Source organism: Zootoca vivipara, chromosome 2 (assembly GCF_963506605.1).
Source record: "Zootoca vivipara chromosome 2, rZooViv1.1, whole genome shotgun sequence".
NCBI lineage: Eukaryota > Metazoa > Chordata > Lepidosauria > Squamata > Lacertidae > Zootoca > Zootoca vivipara.
In genome coordinates this window covers 24,718,792-24,745,990 of record NC_083277.1, presented here as the reverse complement: position 1 = coordinate 24,745,990, position 27,199 = coordinate 24,718,792, and the positions used below count along the sequence as shown (strand labels likewise).

General features: G+C 43.9%; 1 protein-coding gene across 2 annotated transcripts in view; it reads left to right on the top strand.

The window, feature by feature from the left end:
* Positions 1–27,199, top strand: part of PRICKLE2 (prickle planar cell polarity protein 2) — a 197,413-nt gene that overhangs the window by 135,176 nt on the left and 35,038 nt on the right. For both annotated transcript variants that reach the window (XM_060271301.1, XM_035106742.2), the window contains exons 3-7: positions 3,684–3,797; positions 14,473–14,610; positions 15,813–16,016; positions 17,408–17,594; positions 21,891–22,757. In XM_060271301.1, the coding sequence (XP_060127284.1) occupies positions 3,684–3,797; positions 14,473–14,610; positions 15,813–16,016; positions 17,408–17,594; positions 21,891–22,757 (1,510 nt within the window). The remainder of the gene's footprint in view (positions 1–3,683; positions 3,798–14,472; positions 14,611–15,812; positions 16,017–17,407; positions 17,595–21,890; positions 22,758–27,199) is intronic.

Here is a 27,199-nt window from a genome sequence, read left to right as displayed (position 1 = left end):
GCTTGAATTAATCAGTACATTTTGCTCTATTCAGCCTTAGGATCCTGGGGGCCGTTTTGCCAGTTTTAATTTATTTGAAAGATTATTCTGTACATGTTATTTTCTTTATAATCCATTGTTAAGACAAGCAGATGGTACAGAAGGGAGAGGGAAAGGGTTAGTGGGCATTACTATCACTGAGAGAAGAATACACCATCAAGGATTTTAAAGCATTTTGGAAGTGGAAATGCAGTGGGGAGGTGGTGAAATGTGCCCATACTTTCTAGGTGATGATACTGAATGCAGAAGGTGACGTATCACCTGTGGGAGCAACTGCATATCATCGAGGTAGATGTGCTCTGGGATTCTCTCTTGGCTGGCACCCAATTTTACAGCCCAAGGAGAACATGCATTGATTTTGAAGGGTGGTAAAAGCGAAAGCTTCTGAAAATCCACTTAATGATGACATTCACAATTTGCCTGCAGAGCAAGGAGTTGAAATCACCTGAGCAGAATCCGAAGGAGTCAGTGCTTTCTTTGGGGTTTACCTGAATGGAATGGGATCTGATCCAAATCTCCTTAACAGTCCCTGGTTCGTTTCAGGTGACGAGGTGCAGGTCAGGACCTGCTGCCTCTGTTTTGGGTTGGTTTTAGTTTTCCAAAGTCATTTGCCCATCCCTGCAGAGCTATTCCTTTAATCTGATGGGAGATAGCTCCAACAGACCTCCTGACATGAAATGGAAAACTTCCCAGAGGAAATGCTTGGAAGCGTTGTGCTCTGGTTTTTTCCTGTGCCATGGCCAGAAAACAAATATCTATACTATACACACACGATAACCTGATTGCCATTTAGACTTGTTATCTCCTCCTGTCTGTGCTCTGGGTCTTTACAGCTTATTACCTTGGGGACAAGCTTGACATAATTTGGCAGCCAGTCAAGAATAAATTACTTGTGGATTCACACAGTTTCAAGGGCGCCGTGGGCACAGATGCTCAATAGCAGAGAATCAGCAGTGCTGTATCTACAGAGCATGGAGGCAGTTAGCTATCGACAGGGGCATTTGATTGTTAAATGCAGACATTCAGAAATCAACTAATGATTGTGGTGGAGAAAAGGAGTAATTGGAGGCCTGCCTTGAGATTTCAGCCACCCAAGTTACACGCTGCTCCGGCTTCAGTTAGTCTTCCTTAACTTGGTTGTATCTCCTTCCTTCGCGTTCAGCTTAATATGAACTGCATGTTCAGGGACCAGGTGAAGGATGCGCTATAAATGCAAAGTAAGTGGTGCTGAAATTTTTATTTATAACCATTTAGTTGGTGGCTTTTAAGACTTCTGCTCGGAGATTCCTTGGCTGAACAAATTGGTTGCTCATAATATAGAGTAGGGGCATAATCGTGGATTCGTTGCATAAACTTTCTCTGCAGTTCTGGGCTTCATTCAAAGCATCTCTTTCTGTGATGCATGCAAATGATGCAACGGGGTTGGGCATGTAAAATATACACTGCAGCTTCAATGTGAGTGCATTATGTGGCTGTTTTCAGGCTGGCTTAGATAGATAATGGAGAGCTATCCTGTAGTATGAGCTGTCTCTCCTTACTGTTACTGTGTTGGGGTGATAGTTCTGAGAAACCTAATTTCTGCTTTCCCCCAGGTAAAATCTAAGATGGGAAGGACAGAGCATGTTACAGCCTCAATCCCATACATATTTGCTTAGAACTGCTTAGTGCAAGGATTGTTGTGATCCCATACATACCATTCACATCTCTGTAAGGTTTGTTTTGATTAATTTACTTAATTTATTTCCCACTGCATACTCAAAAACAAAAAAGGCCCTCCACAGGCAACAACAGTTAAAAAGCAATAAGATGTCTTCTATATAAAAACTGCCAATTAAAAGTTGCTGTTCTTTAAACCCCAACATAAATAACAATTACAAGTTCATAGCAGAGGATTGCAATAAAGCATCATTTAAGAACGGAATAAAATTGATATTTACAAATGTTTGCTGGAGCAGCGTTACCTCCTGAAACCCAAGCAAGCCCCTCTAGGCTCCCTCCATTGAAATGACATGCCTCTCATTCCCACTGGCTTCACATCACCCAGTGCTGGCATTTAGAAAGCCTTCTTTTGATGGCTTTACGAGCAAAGGGAGGCTCATAGGACGATGAAGCGTTTTCTGAGATGCTTTGAGCTAAAACATTCCTGGTGCAGATGTGGAGACTCTCAATGTGGCAATGATGAGCCCCTTGCTAGGAGGGACCATAGCTTCGTGGTAGAGACCATGGTTTGCATGTGGACAGTCCCTGCTCTAGCACCCCCAGTTAATTAAAGGAGCATAGAGCAAATGATGTGAAAAACCACTGCCTGACACCCCAAAGAGCTGCTGCCCATCAGAGTCGGCACAGTTGAAGAGGCCGTACAAAACACACCATTCCTCCAGTGTTGTCATGGGAAGTGATGGTGGCACTTGTGTTTCTGAGGATACGATACCTCCAAAATGGTGTCACAGCCTTGCCACACACATACACACAGCAGGAGAGGTGCCCTAGCAGCCGGTTGTTATGTTTCAGAAGGGGCAACCTGGCACAGAACCTTTGAGGCAAGCCCGTTGGGTTGCTTGAGTGACAGGATTTCCCGTCGAACGTCAGCTGAGCTCCTCTGAGCGCGGCATGTTCCGGAAAAGAAGGTGGAGAGCAATCCCCAGCTTCCACATTCTGAACCGTGTTCCCTCAGATCAAGTAGACGGGGCTGTTTGTACTCGCCGTTACTTGCCGCTTGCCGTTTCCGCCTTACAAGCATTGAATCATAGAGTTGGAAGAGACCACAAGGGCCATCCAGTCCAACCCCCTGCCAAGCAGGAAACACCATCAAAGCATTCTTGACATATGCCTGTCAAGCCTCTGCTTAAAGACCTCCAAAGAAGGAGACTCCACCACACTCCTTGGCAGCACATTCCACTGTTGAACAGCTCTTACTGTCAGGAAGTTCTTCCTAATGTTTAGCTGGTCTCCGGGAAGAGCTAGGCTGCTTTGTTAGGGCCCATAGCTACAGCGGAAGTGTGTGCCCAACATCCACGCACGTACAATAAATGGGATCTCCTGGGACCCGGCCTTGGCGCACTGCACTCTTCGTGTTTGTTTTTAATTACACACTCTGAGACTTAAAGGGAGAAGCCAGCCTTCCGACAGATTTTATCTGCTGATTATTTTCACAAATTGTTACAGAAAAGGCCTTCGGGGCTGGAGTGTAGGTGGAGGCTCAGTTACCCAGTCATAGATTGGATGCCAAGGGGGGGGAGCGCCTTAACCTACGCTTACAAAGGCAGGTGCTGACAGATCCTCCTAGCCAAGGGAAACATGCTTACATTCTGGAGAGTGACAGAGAAAACGGTAAAGAACGACCTTGGCGGGTTAGCTTTGGTCTGAAAGCAGACTGCTCTCCCCTCGCCCTCCACCCTCGCTCTTGCTTTGACCCTCTTCCAAACGAATTTCGGTTTCTGTCAGATAAAGAGCATTTGACTTTGTCCTAAGGAAAGTTTGTGGCTTTTCTGTTTTGCTTTGTTTTGTTTTTTTAAAAAATAGCTGCACGTCTTTGGTACCCTGCTCAGAGCCCTTGATTCTCTGTGTCTTGTCAGTCGAAAGCGAAACAAAAGCAAAAGCGAACCCAAGACATTGTACTGCAGTCCCCCTTTTCTAACATTTAGGTTCATCAGTACTACAGCTGCCTCCCAGAAGACAAAGTGCCCTACGTGAACAGCCCAGGGGAGAAAGCCCGTATCAAACAGCTCCTTCACCAGCTGCCGCCACACGACAATGAGGTGAGTCATTTAGAAATAATTGGGGAAACATTGGCTTTGTGCGCACCGCAGGGGACTGGACCGTCATCTTTCTGATGTCGCTGTTGCGTGCAGCAATTAGCCAGTTAACCAAGTCTCTGGCAAAGGATTTGTTAAAGGATTGTTTTGAAAAAGCACTCTGGGTTTTTTAAAAAATGTTTTCTTCACTTTGCCCCCTCCCCACCACTCTCAGTGCTGGCTGATGAATTACTTGGCAGAGACCCTGCCCTCTGTACTTGTTCTCAGTTGAATGGAAAGGGAAACAGTCCTCATATTTTATCTGGAAATGCATATTTATGCAATGCCTATTTAGAGTATAGATGTCCTATCACGTTTATCTCTCCAATATTTCTTGCTTTTGCTTTGACTTTCCAACTTTTATTTTCCTGGAAAACACATATTTTGTGGTGAGAGGTGTTGATATATATATTTTAACATAAAAGTAATGAAAGCTTTTGGGCTCAGACTCACAGATAAACTGGCCTGGCTCTCAGTGTAAATGCCATACTCTTAAATTGTAACTATAGGTACAATAAATGTTTTCTCTCTGTGCGGAATTGTTGCTGCTGTAGGTTAAAATAATACTAGATAAAAGAGCATATATTTCTCATGCAGTTGCTAAAATATTAAGCTTTCTGCTTTTGTGTTGAATTGAAGAACTGAAACATGCAGGCTTTTTATTGCATCTGATTGTGAGGTTATATAGGTTAGCAAAAAGTAAAATTTTAAATGTTGTCTTCAGGACACACTAAAACGGGTTGCTTGCACCACATCTGCAACTTGCCACTGTGAGGAGCCACTTGCTCAGCCTTTGTCAACCTGGTTCCCCCTAGAAGATTTGGACTTCATCTCCCATCATCCCTATCCATTGATCATGCTGGCTAGGGCTGATGGGAGTTGTGGTCTGAAAAATTATCCAGAGGGCATCAAGTTGTTAACCACTGTCTTACCAAGCTACATGTGGCATGAAATGCATATTTGCATCTAACATAACAGGTTTTTTTTTTTTAAATGCAAATGCACCAGTACGGAATTTAACCCTTTCTGCCTCTCCTGCTATCCTGAAGAAATAGTTCTTCTACTGCATTTTATGTTGTGCCCTCTTAGGGATTGGGTTTCCCCCCCCTTTGGATTCCACAGCAAGCAACTGCTGCCCTGGCCACAACATTTGCTGCTACACAAAAGAGTATTTAAAACTCGCAGCTCTTCCTCTCCACTGAAAAAGGACGTGGGGAGCTGTGTTCGGCATATTTTCAGTTAACTAAAGCCATAGAACGGGGCCTTACATCCATACCCAAAACTCCCAAAGCCAGACAAAAAACAACTGCTTCCTGATACTTAGACACCCCAGAAGTCTCTACTCTAGTTGAGCATCATTTTGAAGACTGACTTAGCTTCTCCTTGTTCAGAATACACTAGCAGCACCTTAAGTTGTTTTCAGATGATTACTAAATCGCATGCAAGAGAATGGACACCCATAGAGAAAGCTCAGTCTCCAAATCGGCCTTCCCCAACCTGGTGTCCTCCCATCAGCACCAGCTAGGTGCTGGTTAGAGATCATAGGAGTTGAAGTTCAAAACAGCTGGAGGGCACAAAAGTGGGGAAAGGCTGCTTTAAATCTTTTGCCATATACTCAGATACTTCCAACACATTGGTATACAGTAATATATTTTCTAAAGGGGTATGTGGAAATCCTGTTCTTCTACTTCTTCTTTGGCGATCACTCGTATCCGAGTAAGACGACTGCAATAGCTGCTAGTTTCCGGTCCCAATTCAGAGTGCTGGTTTTGACCTATACAGCCTTAAATGGCTCATGGCCATAGTACATCAAGGACCGCTTCTCCCCATATGAACTGACCTGGACTCTATTATCATCATCTGAGAACTTTCTTCATGTGCCTCCTCCATGAGAGGCCCAGAAGGTAGCAACACGAGACTGGGCCTTTTCTGTGATGGCTCCCTGTTTCTCGAATGCTCTCCCCAGGATGGCTTGCCTGGCACCTTTAGGTTACATACCTTTAGGTACCATAACTTTTCTCTATAACCAGCCTTTGGGTGATTAAACATTCTATGGTCTATTAAATGTATTTGTGGGAGGGGAGTTACTGATTTGATTTTGATTTTTTTTTGTTATGTATTTTGTGTTTGTTTTTATGTTGTAAACCAGGCATAGGCAATCTCGGCCCTCCAGATGTTTTGGGACTACAATTCCCACCATCCCTGACTACTGGTCCTGTTAGCTAGGGACCATGGGAGTTGGTCCCAAAACATCTGGAGGGCTGAGGTTGCCTATGCCTGTTGTAAACCATCCTGTGATCTTTGGGTGAATGGAAGTATACAAATTCACTAAATAATAATAATGAGTAGGCCACAATGTAACGCTTTTGTTCTTTGGTGAGACGTGGTTTTTCTTGTCATGGGGTAATTTTAGCTTCTGTCAAGGCGCTCAAGAAATTGGAAATGGAGTGGGGAGGTGATTTCTCTCAAAACCCAATCCACACTCAGCTTGGCTAAATGAAAACCACCTGTGATCCAAAGGACCAATTATTCAATTGTTGTATATATGTTTAAAAATGCTGCATATTATTGCAAATCCGGAATGTGTTAATGCCTGCGTTTGCAAGTGGACTTGATTCATGGCACTGTACTCTTCTTGAACTTCCCATAACTTTGTCAGTGTGTTGGGTTCCCCACCCTGTGTAATAAAAAGGTAAAGGTGCCCCTGACTGTTAGGTCCAGTCGTTAGCTGCTAATGTTCGCTAGTACCATGAGCATGTGAGGTGAAAAAAAAATCAAAAAACAAACTTCTGGTAGCCTATCAAATGTACTATGCTGTGAAGCTGAGACATGTTTGTTTTCGTTTCAAAAAGCTGTTAACAGAATTGTAAAATCCTGCTGCTGGAAGAGACTCAAAAGACATTAAATACCTCCCTTAAAGTAAGATCCTCCAACTGTAGAATTGGAGTCTAGACTAACGCCCAGGGATGGAGACCGAAGTTCAAGCAAAGATGTTCCAAGGTGATAAATAGGTACTCTTGGAATTGAGTTTTAACTGATCAGTAGTATTAAAAGTTGCCAACTACAAATGAATCCAGAGAAAGGCGGGTCTCCCAATATAGAAAGGGGTGTCTGTAAAATTAGGCAAGGTGTGAAGAAAGCAGATAGAGAGAAGCTTTACTCCCTCATCCAAAAGTGACTGGCTGCAGCCTCAAGGAAAACAAAGGGAAGTATTTCTCCATACAATCCATACTTAATTCATGGAATTCACTGCAGCAAGATTAAGATGGCTTCAGATAAATTGATAACAAGATGTTGATCAATGACTAGTGATCACAATGGTTATATGCAGCCTCTAGTTTGGGGCAATAGCAGTAGAGGGCTGTTGACTTCATGTCCTTTTTGTGGCGTTTATACACTTCTAATGTGCAGTTCGAAAGCACATCAAAATGCAAGTAGATAAATAGGAACCACTATAGCGGGAAGGTAAACGGCGTTTCCATGTGCTGCTCTGGTTTGCCAGAAGCGGCTTTGTCATGCTGGCCACATGGCCTGGAAGCTATACGCCGGCTCCCTCGGCCAATAATGCGAAATGAGCACGCAACCCCAGAGTCGGTCACGACTGGACCTAACTGTCAGGGGTCCCTTTACCTTTACCTTTACCTTTAATGTGCAGTTTATACACTGCAAATGTGTGCTCAATCCCAGTCCCCGGTCGTGCTTGAGAACAGTTTTCTCCAAGCTGGTGACTCCCAGGGCAGTGCTGGCTGGGGCTGATAAGAGTTGTGCTCCAAAACATCTGTAGGTTGGCCTTCATCCCAATCTCACTCTGGTGTTGGAAGTGATTTTCCAGCTGTTTTAATGTGGCTTGAAAATCTTATTCTGTGACCAACCTTGTAGGCCTGTTTTGGCCAAAGAAAGACTAATGAAATAAATACAGTCGTACCTTAGAAGCCAAATGGAATCCGTTCCGGAAGTCCAGTCGACGTCCAAAACATTCGGCTTCCAAGGCATGGCCTCCGACTGGCTGCAGGAGCTTCTGCAGCCATTCAGAAGCCGTGGACATTCAGGTTGCAAAAGAACGTTCGCAAACCCTGGTTTGTTTTTTTTACCCTGGTATAAGGTTTTGTCTTTTTAAAGAAGTGTGGTATGCTCCTTATTGCTGTTTTAGCATAGAGCAGGGAATGCTTTTTAAAAGTCTCTGTTCCAGAGCGCTTACTTTCTAGATATAAACAAGCTCCCTGGTTAGGGGGCATGGCTGGGTTTCCCCCTCCCTTTGGGTAATTCTGCCCTTTAATTATTCTTTAATTTCATATATTTGCTTTGTGTGAGTCTACAGGCTACACTCAAGTTAGGAGCATCACTTTAGCTGGTCCATCACTTTAGCTGGTTAGGAGCATCAATATTTAACTGGGGAAATAATATATTCCTGGTCTGAAATAAGGTGATCATTTAAGGAGAGAGTCCTGTTTGATGATATATTTTTATAATGCCATTATTATATTGTCAGGTTTATAGTTTTTATCCCTTTCCTAAAATAGGATTTGCCTTTTTCTGGGCTGGCATATCCCAGATGAATGTTTCATTGAGCTATTCACTATGCCCCCAAGATTTACTTGTTTGTTTATTTAAAAGCATTTATATACCACTTAATATTTTTAAAAAACTAACTGATCCAGATCCTGGCCAGTCACTGCCATCTCAGACTGCCCAAAGTTAGGATTTTTTTGACTCAATGTGCTGAGTTTACATTGAGTTGTATTTGACATATTCATGCCACCTTGGACAGATATTTTTGGAGCTCTTCGCAATCTCTTCCTCTTGTCGCATGTCCAGGAGTTTTTGATGAGGGGACATTTATCAAAAGCTTTTTGAAAGCCCAAGAGCACAAGGGGTCCACAATCTAGTGCACGACCCAAGCCTCCTTTATTGAGCTTCTGCAAGAGAGAGAAAAGTTCATACCACCTAATGCCCAGAGGAAAGATGGAGAATTCTGAAGCTTGAGATGAAGAGAAGGCATTTCTAGAACACAGTGGCCCATAACTAAATAAGAATTTCCAAATTCTCTAGAAAGAAAGATGCTTAATTCCTTTGGGAGATGGATACTTACAGAACATCTGTATTCCATTTGTGCAGAGATTTGCTTCTGTAGAAGTTCTGTAGAACGCAGAAGCACTTGATTGAACAAAAAAGAATAAGCCCTTTAAAACAAGTCTTTTAAAATCTTCCTATCTCTGCCTGGAAATCAATTAAGAGAACCATCTCCCGCAATTGTTCTTGGGACAGCTCGCCAGAATTTTACACTGTTAATATTAGGAAATGATTTTTGATCTCCGGTCTGAATTTAGAAATGCTCTCTTCCCATTAGTATATTAATTCTTAACCATATTAATGTATTTGGTACTTTTCTGGAAGAAAAGTCCTGGCTGGAGCAGATGTAGCTCTCTTTCTACCTTTGGTTATAATTTTTTAACAGCTAATTTACAGGCCTGGCAGAACTAGTGTAGCAAATTAGCTCCTCCTACCTCACCTATAATCTTTTTGATTGGCCACTCTGGCTTCTTTAATCCAGATAGAATACAGGAATACAAAAATCGGGAAGCAGGATCAGAGACTTCTATAAGAACAGAAAGCATACGGCAGGAATAGAGATGCAGCAGGCTTTGGAAAACAAAGCTTACTCTTGTGTTCATATACCAGCAAAGTCCTACATATTATCTCCCAAACAAACATCACATCCCGGGCAACCCAGTCTTTAACTCCCCTGGAAAATATAATTTATTCTGACGATCCATTGGGCAAGGGTATCATTTCTTTAATTTACAGCTCATTAACCATTTTTTCTTGCAAATCTTTAAATGCTCTCAAACGCCACTGGGAGAGAGATTTGAATGATACTCTAAACGAGCCTTCCTGGAAAAGAATCTGGCAGAAATTCCCTGTTCAATTTTATTCAGCTAAACTTAGGGGAAACGCACAAGAGCTAACTCATAGATGGTATTTGCATCCTGTACTACTCAATAAAATCAATTACACTCTCCCAACAACTGGCTGGAGAAACTGTTAAAATGTAGCTTCATTTTTCCACATGTGGTGGACTTGTCAAAAACTTTGTATATTTTGGGATAACGGTGTTTTTTTGTGAAATGAGTATGAAAACTAAACAACAGGTACATCTCGACCTCCATGTTGCTTTATTAACTGTATTTGAAGGAGGTTATGAAGAATTATCATCTAAAAAGCTTACATTACAATTAATAACAGCTGCTTGCTTGATGTTGGAGAACCCTAAATGTTATCTGAAATGTGGCTGAATCAAATCTGGGATGTGGCACTATTGGACAAACTGACTGAAAAACTAGGTGAACAAGGAATAAACAAAGACACGCTTTCCAAAACACATGGCTCGACTTTATTTCATATGTTTATACAAAAGAGCATGGCTAGCGACTCAAGGCAAGCTGTGGACAGATGCACATCTTTTAGCATATTGGGCCATGAGTCAACAGTGTGATACAGCAGCAAACAAAGCAATGCTATTCTAGGCTGCATAAACAGAAGTATAGTGTCCAGATCGAGGGAAGTAATAGTACCACTATATTCTGCCTTGGTCAGACCACACCTGGAATACTGTGTCCAGTTCTGGGCACCAGAAGGATGTTGACAAGCTAGAACATGAGCAGTGGAGAGCAACCAAGATGATCCAGGGTCTGGGAACCAAGTCGTATGAAGGATGGTTGGAGGAGATGGGTCTGTTTAGCTGGAAAAGAAGAGACTGAGAGGAGATATTATAACCATCGTCAAATATCTTAAGGGCTGTCACATGGAAGATGGAGCAAGCTTGGAGGGCAGGACTCAAAACAGCAATGGTTTTAAGTGGCGATTCCAACTAAACACCAGGAAGAACTTTCTGACAGGGGAATGAACTCCCTCGGGAGGAGGTGGACTCTCCTTCCGTGGAAGTTTTTAGCAGAGATTGGACAGCCATCTGTCATGGATGCTTTAGTTAATATTCCTGCATCGCAGGGGGTTGGACTAGATCAGGCTTCCTCCAACTCGGCCCTCCAGATGTTTTTGGCCTACAACTCCCATGATCCCTAGCTAGCAGGACCAGTGGTCAGGGATGGTGAGAACTGTAGTCTCAAAACATCTGGAGGGCCGAGGTTGAGGAAGCCTGGACTAGATGACCCTTGGGTCCCTTCCAGCTCTATGATTCTAGTAGGATGGCTGTAGTTTTTCTGTGTCTCTCATATGAACCTGTTCTTCCATGTGGGGTATGGGGAGAGTTTATTGAATGTTGTTCCGTATAATACCTGTAAAAGATAAATAAACAGGTGGGTTTTTTTACACACACATATAACCCTCTGGAAGGCTTACAAGCCAAGGGCACGGGGACAACAGCAATCCAGTGTACCTGGAGTTTAGAGGTCCATTGCCCCTGAAGATGAATATTTCATGTAGCATCTTTGGTTGACAGGAATGGCTTCCCTGAGTGAAGCTGGTGTTGGGTAGGTAGACAGAGCTTCGGGTAGGTGGATCCAAAGGGAGGTATGGCAGGAGTGACTTCTCTGTGGTTCTCCATTCCATTCCCAGATAGCTCAGTTGGTTAGAGCATGGTGCTGATAACACCAAGGGAGCAGGTTCGAACGCTGTATGGGACAGCTGCACATTGTAGTGGGTTGGACTAGATGATCCTCAGGGTCCCTTCCAACTCTACAATTCTATTATTCCCCCTCCTCTAGTTTTTCCATGAGGGAGCACTCAGCATTCTGTGGCCACTGACCATGCTCAGTCCTAATAATGTTAGGTTTGAGTTTGCCCACCAACCTTAGGGTTTCCTCCCTTCCTTAAGTTTATCTTGTACTTCTGCAAATGCTGGCATTCCCCAAGCCTGCTGACCCCTCCCTCTTACCTGCAGACACTGTCCATTTTGACTCCTTAAGGGTTTGCCCCTTGGAGAATGAGTTCGCTGTTAGTTATATATAAGTCACACTGTTACTTTCGTAGGCAGGGCCTTCAGGCTCTTACATCACTTGTGCCAGAATTCTGCACCTGAAGCATGATCCTGTTTTGGTTTTTATTAGATTATTTTAAATGTGTTACTCGAGAAGGTGTTTTCAAAAGCATCGTGCAGTCTGGGACCACTCTAGTTAAAATTTAAAAACAAAACAGAATGGGAGGTGAAAACCCAAGGGCGCTCAGATGATCTATTACATATGGCCTGTTGGCACTTCAAAATTGCAGCCCATTGAATTATTCCCCAAGGGCTGAAAAAGGGTTTGTCTGTGTGTCTCCCTTTAAATAACTTGGGTTCCGCATTGAGAAATTGTAGTGTGCATTCTAAACATTTGAAGGCAAGGCGGCCAGTGGAGGGGAGGCCTTTTAATCATCCTGACAACATCTTGTTGGTCTTGGCTTAAGCCTGAGCCCAGTTTCAGAGAACAAGCAAGCAAATAGTTATGGTCCTGCCATAAGCTGCGCCGTCAAGAGCTTGCTAAGCTCTTTTGAGTGCCACTGAAGTACCTTTTTAAAAGACCCTTGTCTACTGAATCAGGAAGTAATTTATCCCTTCTCAGCTTTGAGTTCAGCGGCAAGCGAATTAGCAATACTCTGTTGACTTGCAGAAAGCAGACCAGTAATTTAACCTATCTTCTACAACAGGCATCCCCAAACCGGCCCTCCAGATGTTTTGGACTACAATTCCCATCTTCCCTGACCACTGGTCCTGTTAGCTAGGGATCATGGGAGTTGTAGGCCAAAACATCTGGAGGGCCGCAGTTTGGGGACGCCTGTTCTACAATGTTGTTTCACCTTAACATACACCTTTTCACGTTCACCTATATTCATATCTTCTTGTACATTTCGACTTCCCCTTCTCTTCCTCCCTAGCTTCAAATTTATTACCGTTCTCACTGCTTCCATTTATTTTCCTCTTGGGAGCTTTACAAGATATTTGTCTTCAACACAAGTTCCTTTATATATATATTCCAAATTTTTCCCAATTTTCCTTAAATTTTTTATTCGAACAACCCCTTATCGAATTTGTCAATTTGGCCAAATCGATGTAACTAATTAATTTCTCTTGGAACTTCCTGGCTTCTCCATAATTTATCAATTAGAATTCTTGCTGCCGCCACTGAGCATAGAAATACCTTTTCATCCTTTTTGTCCACTTCTTTATCAACCATTCCTAGTAGGAAAGACTCAGGAATTTTTTTTATATATTTAAATATTTTCTTAAGCTCTTCTAATACCCCACTCCAAAAAGGCTTAATCTTGGCACAGTGCCACCATATATGTGTGAATGAGCCTATTTATTCCTGACAGTAAGAGCTGTTCGGCAGTGGAATTTGCTACCAAGGAGTGTGGTGGAGTCTCCTTCTTTGGAGGTCTTTAAGCAGAGGCTTGACAGGCATATGTCAAGAATGCTTTGATGGTGTTTCCTGCTTGGCAGGGGGTTGGACTGGATGGCCCTTGTGGTCTCTTCCAACTCTATGATTCTGTGATTCTATGTGCCAGGAGAAGACTAAGATGGCAGTCCCTTTTAGATACAGTGCAATCGCATCATTTGCTGAGCTTATACATTTCCAAGATAACATGCAAATGTGAAAATCACACATAGCCAACATTTCCTTTTTTCTGGCCTGCTACTGGAAGGCAAGTGGGAGAGACCTTCTGCAGTGTCTCTACTGCCTTTCCCCCCGCTCCTCCGTATGTGAGTGGTTGAGTGACTGGAGGAGGAAGGGAGATGAAGGTGGAAGGGAGGCAGGTAGAGACAGATGCAGGCAGAAGAAAAAGGCTGAAATTGATTCGGAATGGCGCTGAAGCCAAACGTGTATAGTTTAATTTCTGCAAGTTAAATGTGTGTACTTGGCTGTACTAGTAAGAAGCATCTGTCTACCAGTGGTCAGAGTAGGTTTGCCAGACTCAATAGAGGACAGGGCCTCTGTGCCTTTAATTGCCCTGCTCTCTTTTGAGTCTGGAAACCTTAAAGAGAAACCAGCAGACCCTTTGCTTGGAAATTAAACAAAGGGTCTGCTGGTTTCTCTTTCAAGGTTTCCAGACTCAAAAGAGAGCAGGGCAATTAAAGGCACAGAAGCCCTGTCCTCTATTGAGTCTGGCAACCCTAGGTGAAAGGAAAGGGGCTAGAAAGCCACAGCCCAAGGAAGTCTTCTTAATTTTCCTTGGATTTCACAGTTTTCCAGTGTGTTAATCTCTGGACTGGCCATGTCCCTCAAGTAGTGTCCTAGCATTGTAATTATTCCCTTACACATCCTTATCCCAAGACCCATCAACTTTTCAGGGTCAACCGCCATGTTTTTATGACACATAGGTCTTCCTCGAGTTATAAGCAGCCATTGGTTTTTTTTAATAATGTGCATGTGTGCATACTGGGAGTATCATTAATAAACTGGATAGCAGCAATCGAAGGGGAAGTATAGAAAGCAGCAGAGACCATTGTGGTTTGAGGAGAGGAAAAAGAGAAATCGGCTTGCAAGAGTCTGATCTGGGCTGAAAGCCCATCTGTTGAGGGGAGAAAACATCTGCATGTAGGTGGCAAGTTCCTCCCACGTTGCCTGCAAAAAAAAAAAAAGTGTTGGGGGAGAAGCCAAGGCTTGCAACTTCCGGTGTAACACAGATCATTGCTATTAATCTCTAGGTACGATATTGCAACTCACTGGATGAAGAGGAGAAGAGAGAACTCAAACTCTTCAGCAATCAGAGGAAAAGGGAGAACCTGGGCAGAGGCAATGTTCGACCCTTTCCAGTCACCATGACTGGCGCCATTTGTGAGCAGGTAGGTCTATCTTCACAACATATTTCAGCCAGGTGAATCTTGGATTCACAGAGCAGTTTCCCCAAGTTGTGGCATTATGCTACTGTGGCACACATACAGCACAATCTTGCAAATTGTGTTTCTTGCAGGGGGTTATTGGGCTGTTTTTGTTTTGATTATATATTTTGTGTTTTTATATTGTGATTTTATCTTGTGAAACGCCCTGCGACCTGCAGGTATAGGGTAGTATACAAGTTTAACAACTAATCATGCTTTCTGTTGTAATGTTTAGCTTTTGGGTTATGAGAGGTCATAAGAAGAGACACTGGCAAGTCAGGAGACAAATTTGTTCTTTGCTTTGACTTTACAAAGGAAGTTTAGTACAAATTCTTATTAATTAAACTATTCTCAGGGTCAGAGAATTTACTTGTGTGGATTGGGGGGGGGGACGGGTTCCCACCACATAATCCCCAGGGGAAATTGCATCTAGGCTGTGCATTGCTAGACCAAAAAACCATAAGCAAAACAAACTTGCTCACAGCCAGAATTAAGGGAGCCTAGAAAACCATGTCTTCCCCCATGTCTGAAACACTTTGGACAAAACCTCCACCTGGTTCTCCCTTGTAGTCATGAAGAAGACTGAAAAAATGGCAGTATGTTATTATTTTGCATGTTGAAATTGCTAAAGGATTCTTTAAAAAATCAGAACACAACACACTCCCGCTGTTTCTCCCCAATTTTTTTTTTCAATATGGGAAGCCCTCCCAACAAAAGGGAACCCAGATACAGTCGAAGGAAGCGTGCTATCCCGCAAAGTTCTTGTGCAGTATCCAAGCAGCCCAGCTGTCTTGCTTTCCTCTCTCTCTGTGATGGAAGACAGAACAGGCAGAAAGAGAAGCAGAACCTGGTGCCCTGGCTGCTGTTTGCTTGCTCCAAGGCCCATCCATATATGGACGGGGTTTGGAGTGTACAAGCAGCCACCATTGCGTTGTGCTTGGGAGCTGCGATGGCGCTCATGCCCATGTGTTGAGCGGATCATTTCATTTTCATTTGAACCCCAGGGAACCCCAGTTTGACAAAGGACCCGGCTTGTGACTAACCAAAGGAGCAACATGCATGGTGTATCATTTTGTAGAACCTTGCATTCTTTCCAATGCTGCCATGAGACCTGGCTGCCCTCAGCTGTTTCCCCCTCGGGTGTCATTCCCTTAATGTCTTTGCAGTGTGGAGGCCAAATCAATGGAGGAGACATAGCCGTCTTTGCATCGAGGGCAGGTCATGGAGTTTGCTGGCATCCGCCATGCTTTATATGCAGCGTCTGCAACGAGCTGCTGGTAGATCTCATCTATTTCTATCAAGATGGGAAGATTTATTGTGGCCGGCACCACGCGGAATGCCTCAAGCCTCGATGTGCGGCATGTGATGAGGTAAGGCCAGCCAAACATCTCTGCTTCTTTTTTGAATGCGCGAACACTCCTCCCGTTGATCATGATGAGTGGTTGCAAGTTTCCAAAGTCCTCTTTGCCAGCCTATCTTTGCATCTACCGGTACATCTTGCAGCTCTACAAGCAAGGAAAGATGTGAAATATCTCCAGACTGGTTCACATGTTAGCCTCTGTAGCGGCTTCTCTTTGCAGCGGCCAGCACAAGCATGCGTGGATGCAGATGCCCACACCTAGCCCAATGCCCCTGCCAAGCCCAGAACTGCTGGCCATTCATCCACAGTTTATCCTTTTGCAGGGTGGGGAGGAAATCTGCACTACCCTTCATTGAAACGGATTTGCACTGTGTACAACAGTGTACATAATAAATTGTGTGTGCTTTCTCCTCCACCCCTTTAATGCCCAGTCTGCAGCTGAGAGGTGGAAGAGGGGGGAGCTGCAGCCTGTTTCAATAGGCCAGGGACAGGATCGTAGGGAACTCGAACTGTCAAACTTCACGGCAGCTTTAGGGTTTTGAACACGGCTTGTTGATTTTGAAGCTCAGTACAGTACTAATCACGCAACGCTGCGCCTCATTAGTTTGCCGAAATCAGAAGATTCTCCAGCTCCCTGGTAGTCGAGGTACTGGAGCCCAAACCACAGTCAAGATTTTGTGAAATCTGCCTTGTTTGCCTTTGTTGCATGTACAGAAGAAATATAAATGTAAGGTAAAGGTAAAGGGGCCCCTGACCATCAGGTCCAGTCGTGTCCAACTCTGGGGTTGCGGCGCTCATCTCGCTCTATAGGCCGAGGGAGCCGGCGTTTGTCCGCAGACAGCTTCCGGGTCATGTGGCCAGCATGACAAAGCTGCTTCTGGCGAACCAGAGCAGTGTATGGAAACGCCGTTTACCTTCCCGCCGGAGCGGTCCCTATTTATCTACTTGCAAATTTCCAAAGTCCTCTTTGCCAGCCTATCTTTGCATCTACATCTTGCAGCTACATCTTATAAATGTAAGAGAATAATAAAAAATAACTAACCCGATGCTTCCCACTTCCTGGCCCCCATTTACTGAAAATGGAATAGGAGTCATCTTACGCTATTCCACACAAACCCCTGTTCCATGTACATCCCATTTTCTCAACCATTTTTTTTAAAAAAATATTTTTTATTTTGCTGTAGTAGAAAATTAGGATTCAAAAAAAGGCGTAGATGTAAGAGTCTTGAAGCAGCGAAGCCGTTAAAAAGCAAGCTCAAATCAGTAATATTTATTTACTTGTCTATCGGTCTCCTCATGCGTTGAGCCTCTAGGCAAATGGCCCCTACGACAGGTCGCAAGAAAAATGAGCGAAGCTTTGCTTTCTAGGGCCTAACACGTTTGCTTGATTTCCCACTACAGATTATCTTCGCTGACGAGTGCACAGAGGCTGAGGGAAGGCACTGGCACATGAAGCACTTTTGCTGTTTTGAATGTGAAAAGGTGCTGGGCGGGCAGCGGTACATCATGAAGGAAGGGCGGCCATATTGCTGCAACTGTTTTGAATCCTTATACGCGGAGTATTGCGATACCTGCGCCCAGCACATTGGTAAGGCAGCCATTTCAAAATCTCCATCCCTCGCTGCCAAATTTGGGGTGGGGGGTGGGCGGGTCGGGAGCAGGAACGATCCAGGCAACCTTTTATGTGGGTTTGTAGACATTATTTATTTCGTTTTTGTTTTTTAAGGCACGAACACAATATGGCGTGTTGATACATTATTGTTTTAAGGTGAATCGCGCCCCTAGGCGAGCAGTTGAAATGGCTTTGTTTTGGAAGTACATGACAGGCCCTGGCATCTGTTTCTGTCAGCCATCCAACAAACCACTTGGCAGGTGTAGGCGTCTAGCTTTGGGCCTGGAGTCTACAAGGCAGTGTTCCTGCTGGCGGGGAAGAAAAGGGATATCTCTAGCGCCAATACCAGCTCTGGATGGGGCTCCCGATTTCATCAGTTAAAAGAAGTAGTCCTCAGCCCTGGAAAAAAAAAGAGAGGGAAGATCAAGGAATATCTGTGTGGGGTTTTTTGTTATTATTATTTTTTAACTTTATTTTTCTATGCTAAGGAAGGAGACATTGTGCCCGTGAGGCATGGTAGCAAGCAAGCAACTCTGCTCTCAAAAGCGCTTTTAAAGAGATTGCACAGCTATTCAGAAAAACGGCTCTGATGCCTGGAGTAATTTTATATGTTTGAATATGTTGGGAAATCTCACTCAGAAGGCTTTTATGAAAAAAAACTCATAGAGCCATGTTCTAAAATATTACGATGTAATATCTCCCGTCAAGCTCAATTAAAGAAGCAAAGGCGTCTGAAAGTGCTAAAATCCAGCTCTCCGCAGTCTCAAATCCAGGTCATGAAAGCCAAATGAGAAGGTATTCCAATACTAGCTGAGGGCTTATCCACACTTAACCTGTTGCCTCGCTCTTCCCAGGCACAGGTCTGCACTGTCCCGGTCTGTTTCTGACTGGTTTTTTTGGGGGGGGGGGCATGCTGAAGAAGTACCCATGTGTGAGCGGCTTTATTTGAGGTGGAAACTCTGTTGGTTGCTGGAGAGCCTTGCCTTTTAGTTGCATGGAATGCATGGCATCTGCTTGTCAGTTAGCGCTGCAGGTGGTATCACACAAACAGGTGTGTGCCGCTGATGTAACAAAGCCAGTGGGATCTGGCATGTACAGGAGTGTTGTGGTGCTTTTTTTCCTTCCGTAGCTGCTATAGGGGAGAGTCGTGGGGGTGGATTTCTCATGAGTAGAAAGTCACAGGTGAACCAAAGCTGGTTATTTTTTAAAAAAATATATATGTATTTTTAAAAATCCATCATACCAAATCATAGCAATCAAAACCCATACAAAAGAGTAACCAAATATGATTCCATCAGAACATAAAACCTTTAATGATGATGATGATTTTATTTGTACCCCACCCATCTTCCTGGTTTGCCCCAGCCACTCGCGGCGGCCTCCAAAATATATAAAAACACAATAAAACGTTACGCATTGAAAGGTTTTCCTATACACAGCTGCCTTTGTATGTCTTCTAAAGGTTATATAGCTACTCATCTCCTTGACATCTGATTCAAAACAAAGAATAGATCATTCCCCCACTAGTACATTTCAATTGTTTTTAACATTGTGTCTTAATGGTTGTAACCTGCCTTGGGACCTTAGGGTGAAGGGTGGACACTTAAAACAACAACAACAGCAGCAGCAGCAGCAGCTATATGAAATCCAAAGTATCAGAAATGAGAACAATATCCTTTATAATTCTATAATTAAGGCGACACATGAACAGTTGGCTTGCCATCAGTGTCCCTAAGCTGTTCCAAAATTAAATACCCTTTCTCAGGAATATGAGCACACACTGTAGTTTAAAAAAACAACAACAACACCAAAGCAAAACTCATTTTAAACGGGGAGACCCATCTGTAGCTAATGTTCTTCTTTTGAAGCTTATAAATCCTGGAATTTAAGAGAGGACAAGTCTTAACAAGAGGACAGTATCCGAACTGGCACATTACCTATTCTTAATTTCCTGTTTGTTCCATACAATTCCTTGAATCAGTTTTTCAGTGCACTATCACAGATTTTAACAAGAATGTATCTCAGATGCTTATTTGGATTTTAATCCAAATTAAAATTATCCTTGATTTGCGCATCTGAGAACTCAAGGAAAGTACTGAACCAATATTCTGTAAAGGACAGTATTTATTTATTTATTTATTCATTCATACCCTGCCTTTTCCATTGATGAGACTCAAGGCAGCTTGCAGATATAAACAAGAACACCAAAAAACATAGAAAAATCAATAATCATAGAATTAAAACTACATACATATATAAAATCTGGGGGGGGGGGGTTAACGGAGGTGATAAAATAGTGGACAACTAAAAGGAAGATACTCTTAAAATTAAAAGTTTTTTTTTAAAAGGTCTTGATTGGGTGCCAAAAACGTAATAAAGAAGGTGGCAGGCAGACTTCTCCAGGGAGGATGTTCCCTAAATGGGGCATCTCCACTGAAATTACCCTCTCCCCAGTTGCTACCTGCCTCACTTTTGTTTGTAGAAGGGCTTATGAAGAAGAACTTCGTTTTCAGGCAACAGGTTTTCAGTGCCAGCTCTTTGCAAAGACTACCAAGGCAGTTTTAGGAGCAAATGGGATACTTTTCACATCGAAATTCTGTTTCTCTAACCCTTACACTGCACTTGCTCTCCTACAAAGAGAGCTCAGTGAGCGCCGCATCCCCTTGTTTTGAGATGTTGGAGCGCGCTACGCTACATTGCGTCATACTTTTAAGAAAAATTCTACATTTGACTTAATTGCAGAAGGGGCTTCTTTTAGTCAGATGTTCTGACTCCGTGACTACAGGAATGCATGAATCTGATCAGTAACGTTATGTTCTCGAAAGACGTTCTCAGTTCCAAAAGCTACTTTGCTGTAGGTAGGTAGGTGTTACTAAGGTAACAGCTTGTCACCTCCCCCAGTGTATCCTTTGATGAACTCTGCTGCAAAATAAAGGTATGTATAGGGATCCAAGTTATCAAATAGTTGATATGAAAAGCTGGCATGCTGCAGGCAACCTGCAGCAGCTGTTTGGGGATTTTAAAGACACTCAACTTAATTTTTAAAGATAATCAAATTATTGCACAAGGAACTTACCACTTTTTCTCTTGTAGTGGCACGATTGCTCATATAAAAAAATTGGAAAGGACATCTACATATCATACAATGGAAACAGGGAGTGTGGGCAATTGCTTTATCTGAGAAACTAGCCAAAAGAGAACATGCCCTGAATGATGCAACTGATAGGGATGGTTTTGCTAAAATATGGTATCCCTTTACAACAGGCAACCCCAAGCTCAGCCCTCCGGCTGTTTTGGGACTACAACTCCCATCATCCCTAGCTAACAGGACCAGTGGTCAGGGATGATGGAAATTGTAGTCCCAAAACAGCTGGAGGGCCGAGTTTGGGGGTGCCTGCTTTACAAAGTATTCAAACAACCCCCCTGATGTTTGGCGCCTACCAACTGTGCATCTAGATTTATGGGAAAATCTGCTGTTCAGTGGTACCTCGACTATGTGTGCATTTTCTATAAGAAGCTCAGAGAAATCTTACCTGTCTATCTAGGCTGCCCTTCCATTCTGTAGAATCATAGAACTGTAGAGATGGAAGGGACTACATAGGATGGTTGTGTGCTTAGCCTTGGTATAGAGCACTGCTTGCTCTCCATTGTCTACATCTTTCTGATCCATTATTTCTGAACACAGAGTAAAAACTCGCCACTGTGCTAATTTGTCTGTGCTAAATATGGCGGTGGTGATCTGTGCTAATTCCATTGGCAGCTGGTCTGACCTGTGACGGGTAAGCTTTGGGACCCTTTGCTGGGAACAGTGTTTCTCGTTGTTAAGACCACAATGCATTTAATTCTTCTGGTAATCCCCAGGGAGAGTTAAGCGTATGAGCAAGGCACACTTTGTCCTCCGCACACTCCGCCCCGCTGTTTCATGATGGAAGGTTGGTGACAAAGGAAGGCAAACTGGGCAACTCCGGGGGTGGGATTACTATTAATTTTTCTTTAGATCTGGAGCACAACAGAGACCTGAGCAGCTATACCTAGAGATGAGTTTAATATTTCATTGCCTATCTTAAGCAGATTTCAGCAAACAGTGTGAAGATCATGGCATACTATTTGTGATCCTATATCACAGTCTCAGGTTTCAGGTTGGTATCGTGCTGAACTTTGACTACTCCAATTCCCCACCAGAGTTAAGGAGCCTTAACGTCACATCCAGTTGGCCCTAATTGTTCTCTAGATTAGTAGATGCTTACCATATTTATCTCCTTTTTTTCAAAGGCATTGATCAGGGTCAGATGACGTATGACGGCCAGCACTGGCATGCCACGGAGACCTGCTTTTGCTGCGCACAGTGCAAGAAGTCTCTGCTCGGGCGACCATTCCTGCCGAAGCAAGGGCAGATTTTCTGTTCGAGGGCGTGCAGCATGGGCGATGACCCCAACGGCTCGGATTCGTCAGACTCCGCCTTCCAGAGCGCCAGAGCCAAAGAGTCACGGCGTAGCGCCAAGATCGGCAAGAACAGGAACAAAGGAGAAGAGGGAGCCCCCAGCCAGGGCAGCAGCCAGCTGCAGGTGACCTCCAGCAGGCTGTCTACGGACGTGGACCCCCTCTCCTTGCAGATGGACTTGCTGAGCTTGTCCAGCCAAACGCCCAGCCTCAACAGGGACCACGTATGGAGGAGCAGAGACGAAGCCTACCACTACGGGAATAAAATGGAGCAGAGTCAGTCACAAAGCCCTCTGCAGCTCCTCAGCCAGTGTAACATCAGGACTTCCTACAACCCAGGGCAGAGCCCAAGCAGCCAGCAGGAGCTGTGGGGCAAACATTTCAGCAACCCAAAGAGGAGCTCCTCCCTGGCCATGAAGGGACACGGCGGCAGCTTCATCCAAGAATGCCGGGAAGATTATTACTCAGGAAGGCTACGCTCGCAGGAGAGTTACAGTGACATGTCCAACCAGAGCTTCGGCGACACCAGGGGGAGTTACAAGGTCTCCAAGTATAACCAGGAGGAAGACAGCAGTCGGTCTGCACAGCAGTGCCGGACCAGGCATCCAATCAACGCACTGAAGTTCACCGAGGAACTGGCGCCCACAGAACAAACGCCACGGGGTTCGATGGAGTCCCTCGCTCTTTCCAATGCCACAGGTAGGGGTTCTGTTTTAGAGCGTGGTGCTTTTGCTGTGACGTTATGGTGGGAAATTCAGGTCAATGATGTTTGCCCAGTATTTTTCTGTTGGTCTTATTGCTTCAATGGGCAATCCTGCCCTAGGTCGGGGTGATGTCATTGTGTTGAGTATGTATTGCTGCAAATATGGAAGGCTGTGAAGATTTAAGTGTACTTGGTTTGGACCTTAGCAAGGGCTGGATTGAACATTCTGCGGGAATAGGTGCAAGGCTGAACAAATAACTTTTTGCAGAATAATCGCATGGAAGGTCCCTTTTGGGGAGATTATCCTGCCCTTGTTGTTGCAGACCTGTTTTGTATCCCCAGCTGCTAGGGAGCAGCATGCACATTTTGCCTTCAGGAAACAATAGCTGTTTGTTCTGATGCCATTAGGGCAGGGATGGGGAACATGCAGGGATGGGGAATATGTGACCACCCCACCCTGGATGTTGGTGGACTCACAACTCACATCAGCCCCAGTCAACATGGACAATGGTTCAGGGATGATGAGATTTGCAGCCCAGCGACATGGGGAGGGACGCAGTTTCCCCTCTTGAGGCTTAGGGTCTCAGGATGGAAGACCTGGAGATTAACCACCAGCACGGTTCTCCTTCCTCCTTCGTGCTTGTTCGTTCCTGGCTGTGTTGCTTACGGGGTGAGAAGCAGGCATTTCTCCTGATATTCTGGTACACCCGTTGAGAGGGCATCATCTCCTAGTGAAATTGAGCTGGGAACAGAAAGATATACGTAGGTAGATAGATGATAGATAGATAGATAGATAGATAGATAGATAGATCATGGGGCAGCTGCAGCCTGCCTGGAATGAGAAGCTGGAATGAGAAGCAAAATGGCATTGCTTTGTGTATGGCAGCACATGTCAGGTGCGGCAGTGGAGCAAGGAGGGGAATCCATCCTCTGCCTCTCAGTGAATCCTCAAGGGGGAGGGAGGAGTCCAGAAGAGGGCAACCAAAATGATCAAAGGCCTGGAAACGATGCCTTATGAGGAACGGCTAAGGGAGCTGGGTATGTTTAGCCTGGAGAAGAGAAGGTTAAGGGGTGATATGATAGCCATGTTCAAATATATAAAAGGATGTCATATAGAGGAGGGAGAAAGGTTGTTTTCTGCTGCTCCAGAGAAGCAGACACAGAGCAATGGATTCAAACTTCAAGAAAGAAGATTCCACCTAAACATTAGGAAGAACTTCCTGACAGTAAGAGCTGTTCGGCAGTGGAATTTGCTGCCAAGGAGTGTGGTGGAGTCTCCTTCTTTGGAGGTCTTTAAGCAGAGGCTTGACAGGCATATGTCAAGAATGTTTTGATGGTGTTTCCTGCTTGGCAGGGGGTTGGACTGGATAGCCCTTGTGGTCTCTTCCAACTCTATGATTCTATGATCTCTGTGGTCTTGATAGCATGGCTCAGCAAAGGGGGCTTCTTCTCAAATGTGGTGTGGGCTATCCTAGACTGATGCAGGAAGCTTCTGAGGCCAATCCCAAGCTTTATGCTCTTATTCAGATGGAATGTCTGTGCAGCAATCATCACATACATATTTTTGCAAGATTATTATTATTATTATTATTATTACTGTTTGCCTTGGGTCTACCTCATGCAGATTCTGCAGCATGCCACGGTCTCATGCGGCCCTCCTCTCTCTCACAGGCTAGTTCACTAACGTGTTGTCACATACTTGCAGGCACATGCTGTTTTCTCTCACACACAGCACTCTATCTTGATCTTCAAGGATGGAGAGGAGGAAACGCTGGCTCTTGAGCTTCTGCCATGTTCTGCTCCCTCCCCTCTCCACAGTGAGATGAAGAGGGAGAAACGTACTTGGAGAAAAACAAATCCTTCACACTGAAGACATGAAGGGGTAAAAGCTTCTACTGATCTTCAGGAGAGATCTAGACAAGACGTTTCTTTTCCCTTCCAGCCATCTTGATGCTGAGTTGTGGAAGAGGAAACTCTTGCCTCTTCATCTCCATTGAAGATCCCCCTCTCCTCCAGTGACCTTCAATTTAGGTTTAAATAATCACCCTAAACCCTCCTTTCCCTCTTTCCACCACTCCGGCTTTTCATCCTTTTCCACGTTTAAATCTTCTCTCTTCCCTTCAGTCACTTTCTATGTTTAAATCTTGTTCTGAACATTCCTGAGTCCGTGCAGGACTTCAACCATCAAGTTGAATCTGCTGTTTTCAATGCTCAGGATACTTAGATAAAGGGCTTGGCATTTAAAAATTGGCCTCTTGCTGTGGCCACCCCAGGTTGGATGTGGTCTCAGCTGTGGTGCTGCTTCTGATCCAGCAGCAGAGAAGATACTCAGAGGTAACAGGAGAGGAAGCCAGCTGCTCCTACTGAAATGCTGTTAATGAGGAACTGGAACTCGGAATTCAAGCCAAATGGATTTTAAGGGACTGCTCCAAGGAAACTACTCAGAATGCATCAAAGTGGGAGATGCTAGGAAAACCACAGTGGGTAAAAAAAAACAGTGTTTAAAATAAAAACCCCTTGCCACCTTGTAAATTTGGTCAGGAGCTCACTTCCTTTGGAGACAGGTAGGTAGCCGTGTTGGTCTGAGTCGAAGTAAAATAAAAAAATTCCTTCAGTAGCACCTTAAAGACCAACTAAGTTTTTATTTTGGTATGAGCTTTCGTGTGCATGCACACTTATCTGACGAAGTGTGCATGCACACGAAAGCTCATACCAAAATAAAAACTTAGTTGGTCTTTAAGGTGCTACTGAAGGAATTTTTTATTTTCCTTTGGAGAGTGATTGCAGAGTTGGGAACACATGGTACTCTTAAAAGCATTGTTAAAGTGTCAACAGGATTTCTTTTCCATTTGCAATCCACCTGCATTACTTAAGTGACTTTTCTTAGACAGAGTAGACTTCATTTTTCATTGAGTATTCGGTCATAAAGCAATTCTCACTCCTGCAGGTACAATCTACAGTCAGTTTTATCACAGGAGCTGTTATTTGTATAGGGTAACTTCTTCCTCCTCCTCCTCTTCCTCTTCTTCTTGCCAGTTGTCCCATAACATAAAGGCCCAGTGTTTAGTCTCCTTTCAGAGCGTTGCAGCACTTGTGGGCTAGCTATGACAGTCCCACTGTGGCAAATTCCACAGTTCATCTCCCTTTGATTTGTCTCTCAAGCAGAATTCCTTCATGTAGCGTGACTTTTGGTTTCTTTCAAAACAATTCCTTTGACGCTCTTTATCCTCTCCTTCAAGAAGAGCAGGAATCAATGCCAGCTGTACAAAAGAGGGATGGATTTCAAGTCCTGGGAGACTGAGAAGTTGCCATAACCAAAGGCAGTTGTGAGATATATATATAAAACCCTTTGAAAGTAGCTACAGTTCTCCATGTATAAAATGTGTTATGACTTCTTTAAATATCCCCAAACCCTAAGTATGGAATATGATCAGAGGCATTTGAATTGTGCCTCCATTAAAAAGAAAGAAAGAAAGTATTTGTATTAAAAGAAAAAAAACACTTGAAACAGAAGTTGAATGGCAGATATCTAGAAAGCTTGCAAGTCCTTTATGGCAGTGACATCCCTCTCATTCTTTGTAAATCACCTCGGAGGTTAATGGTGCAACTTAGATATAGGCCTATGCATACAAACAAATGTAATTTGTGCCCTCAATGCTTCTATCAGATAATGCACAATTCACAATGCCCCTTTTGCCTGAACATGAGCAATCCTTGTACAGTGGTGCCTCGCTAGACGAATGCCCTGTAAGACGATTTTTTTCGCTTAACGAAGAGATTTTTCTAGCGGAGGTTGCCTCACTAGACGAATTCGTTTTACAAAAAATACATCTAGGGAATCGCGGTTTCCCATAGGAATGCATTGAAATTCAATTAATGCGTTCCTATGGGCAATATATATATATATATATATATATATATATATATATATATATATATATATTTTCAATGCATTCCTATGGGATTCGCTAGATGAATTTTTCGTTATACGAATTGACCCGTGGAACGAATTAAATTCGTCTAGCAAGGCACCACTGTAATGGAAAAATACAACATATGCCTGATCACAAATATATCTGGCAGTCACTCCCATGCAGTGGCACCCTTTTCATTCATAACAATCACTGGTAGCTGTATGCATCATTACATCTTATTCCCCCCGCATGCAGAGAACAAGGCATATGGGACCCAAGAAGAGTGGAGAGATCTGCAAGGTGGAGATGTCTCCAGTGCCTGAATTGTGCAGGACTAGATCTCTGCTTTTATTGCCCAGTGTGTGTCTCTGCCCAGACTATTGAAGGCTGATCTGCTCTGTAGAAAGCAAAGCCAATAATTTTCTGAGATCCTAACAGCATCACTTATGACGTTTCATGCAACGTCATCCTGGAAAATGAAAATGCATTATATCCTTCACATCCTCTGGTGTGAAGAAAGGCCT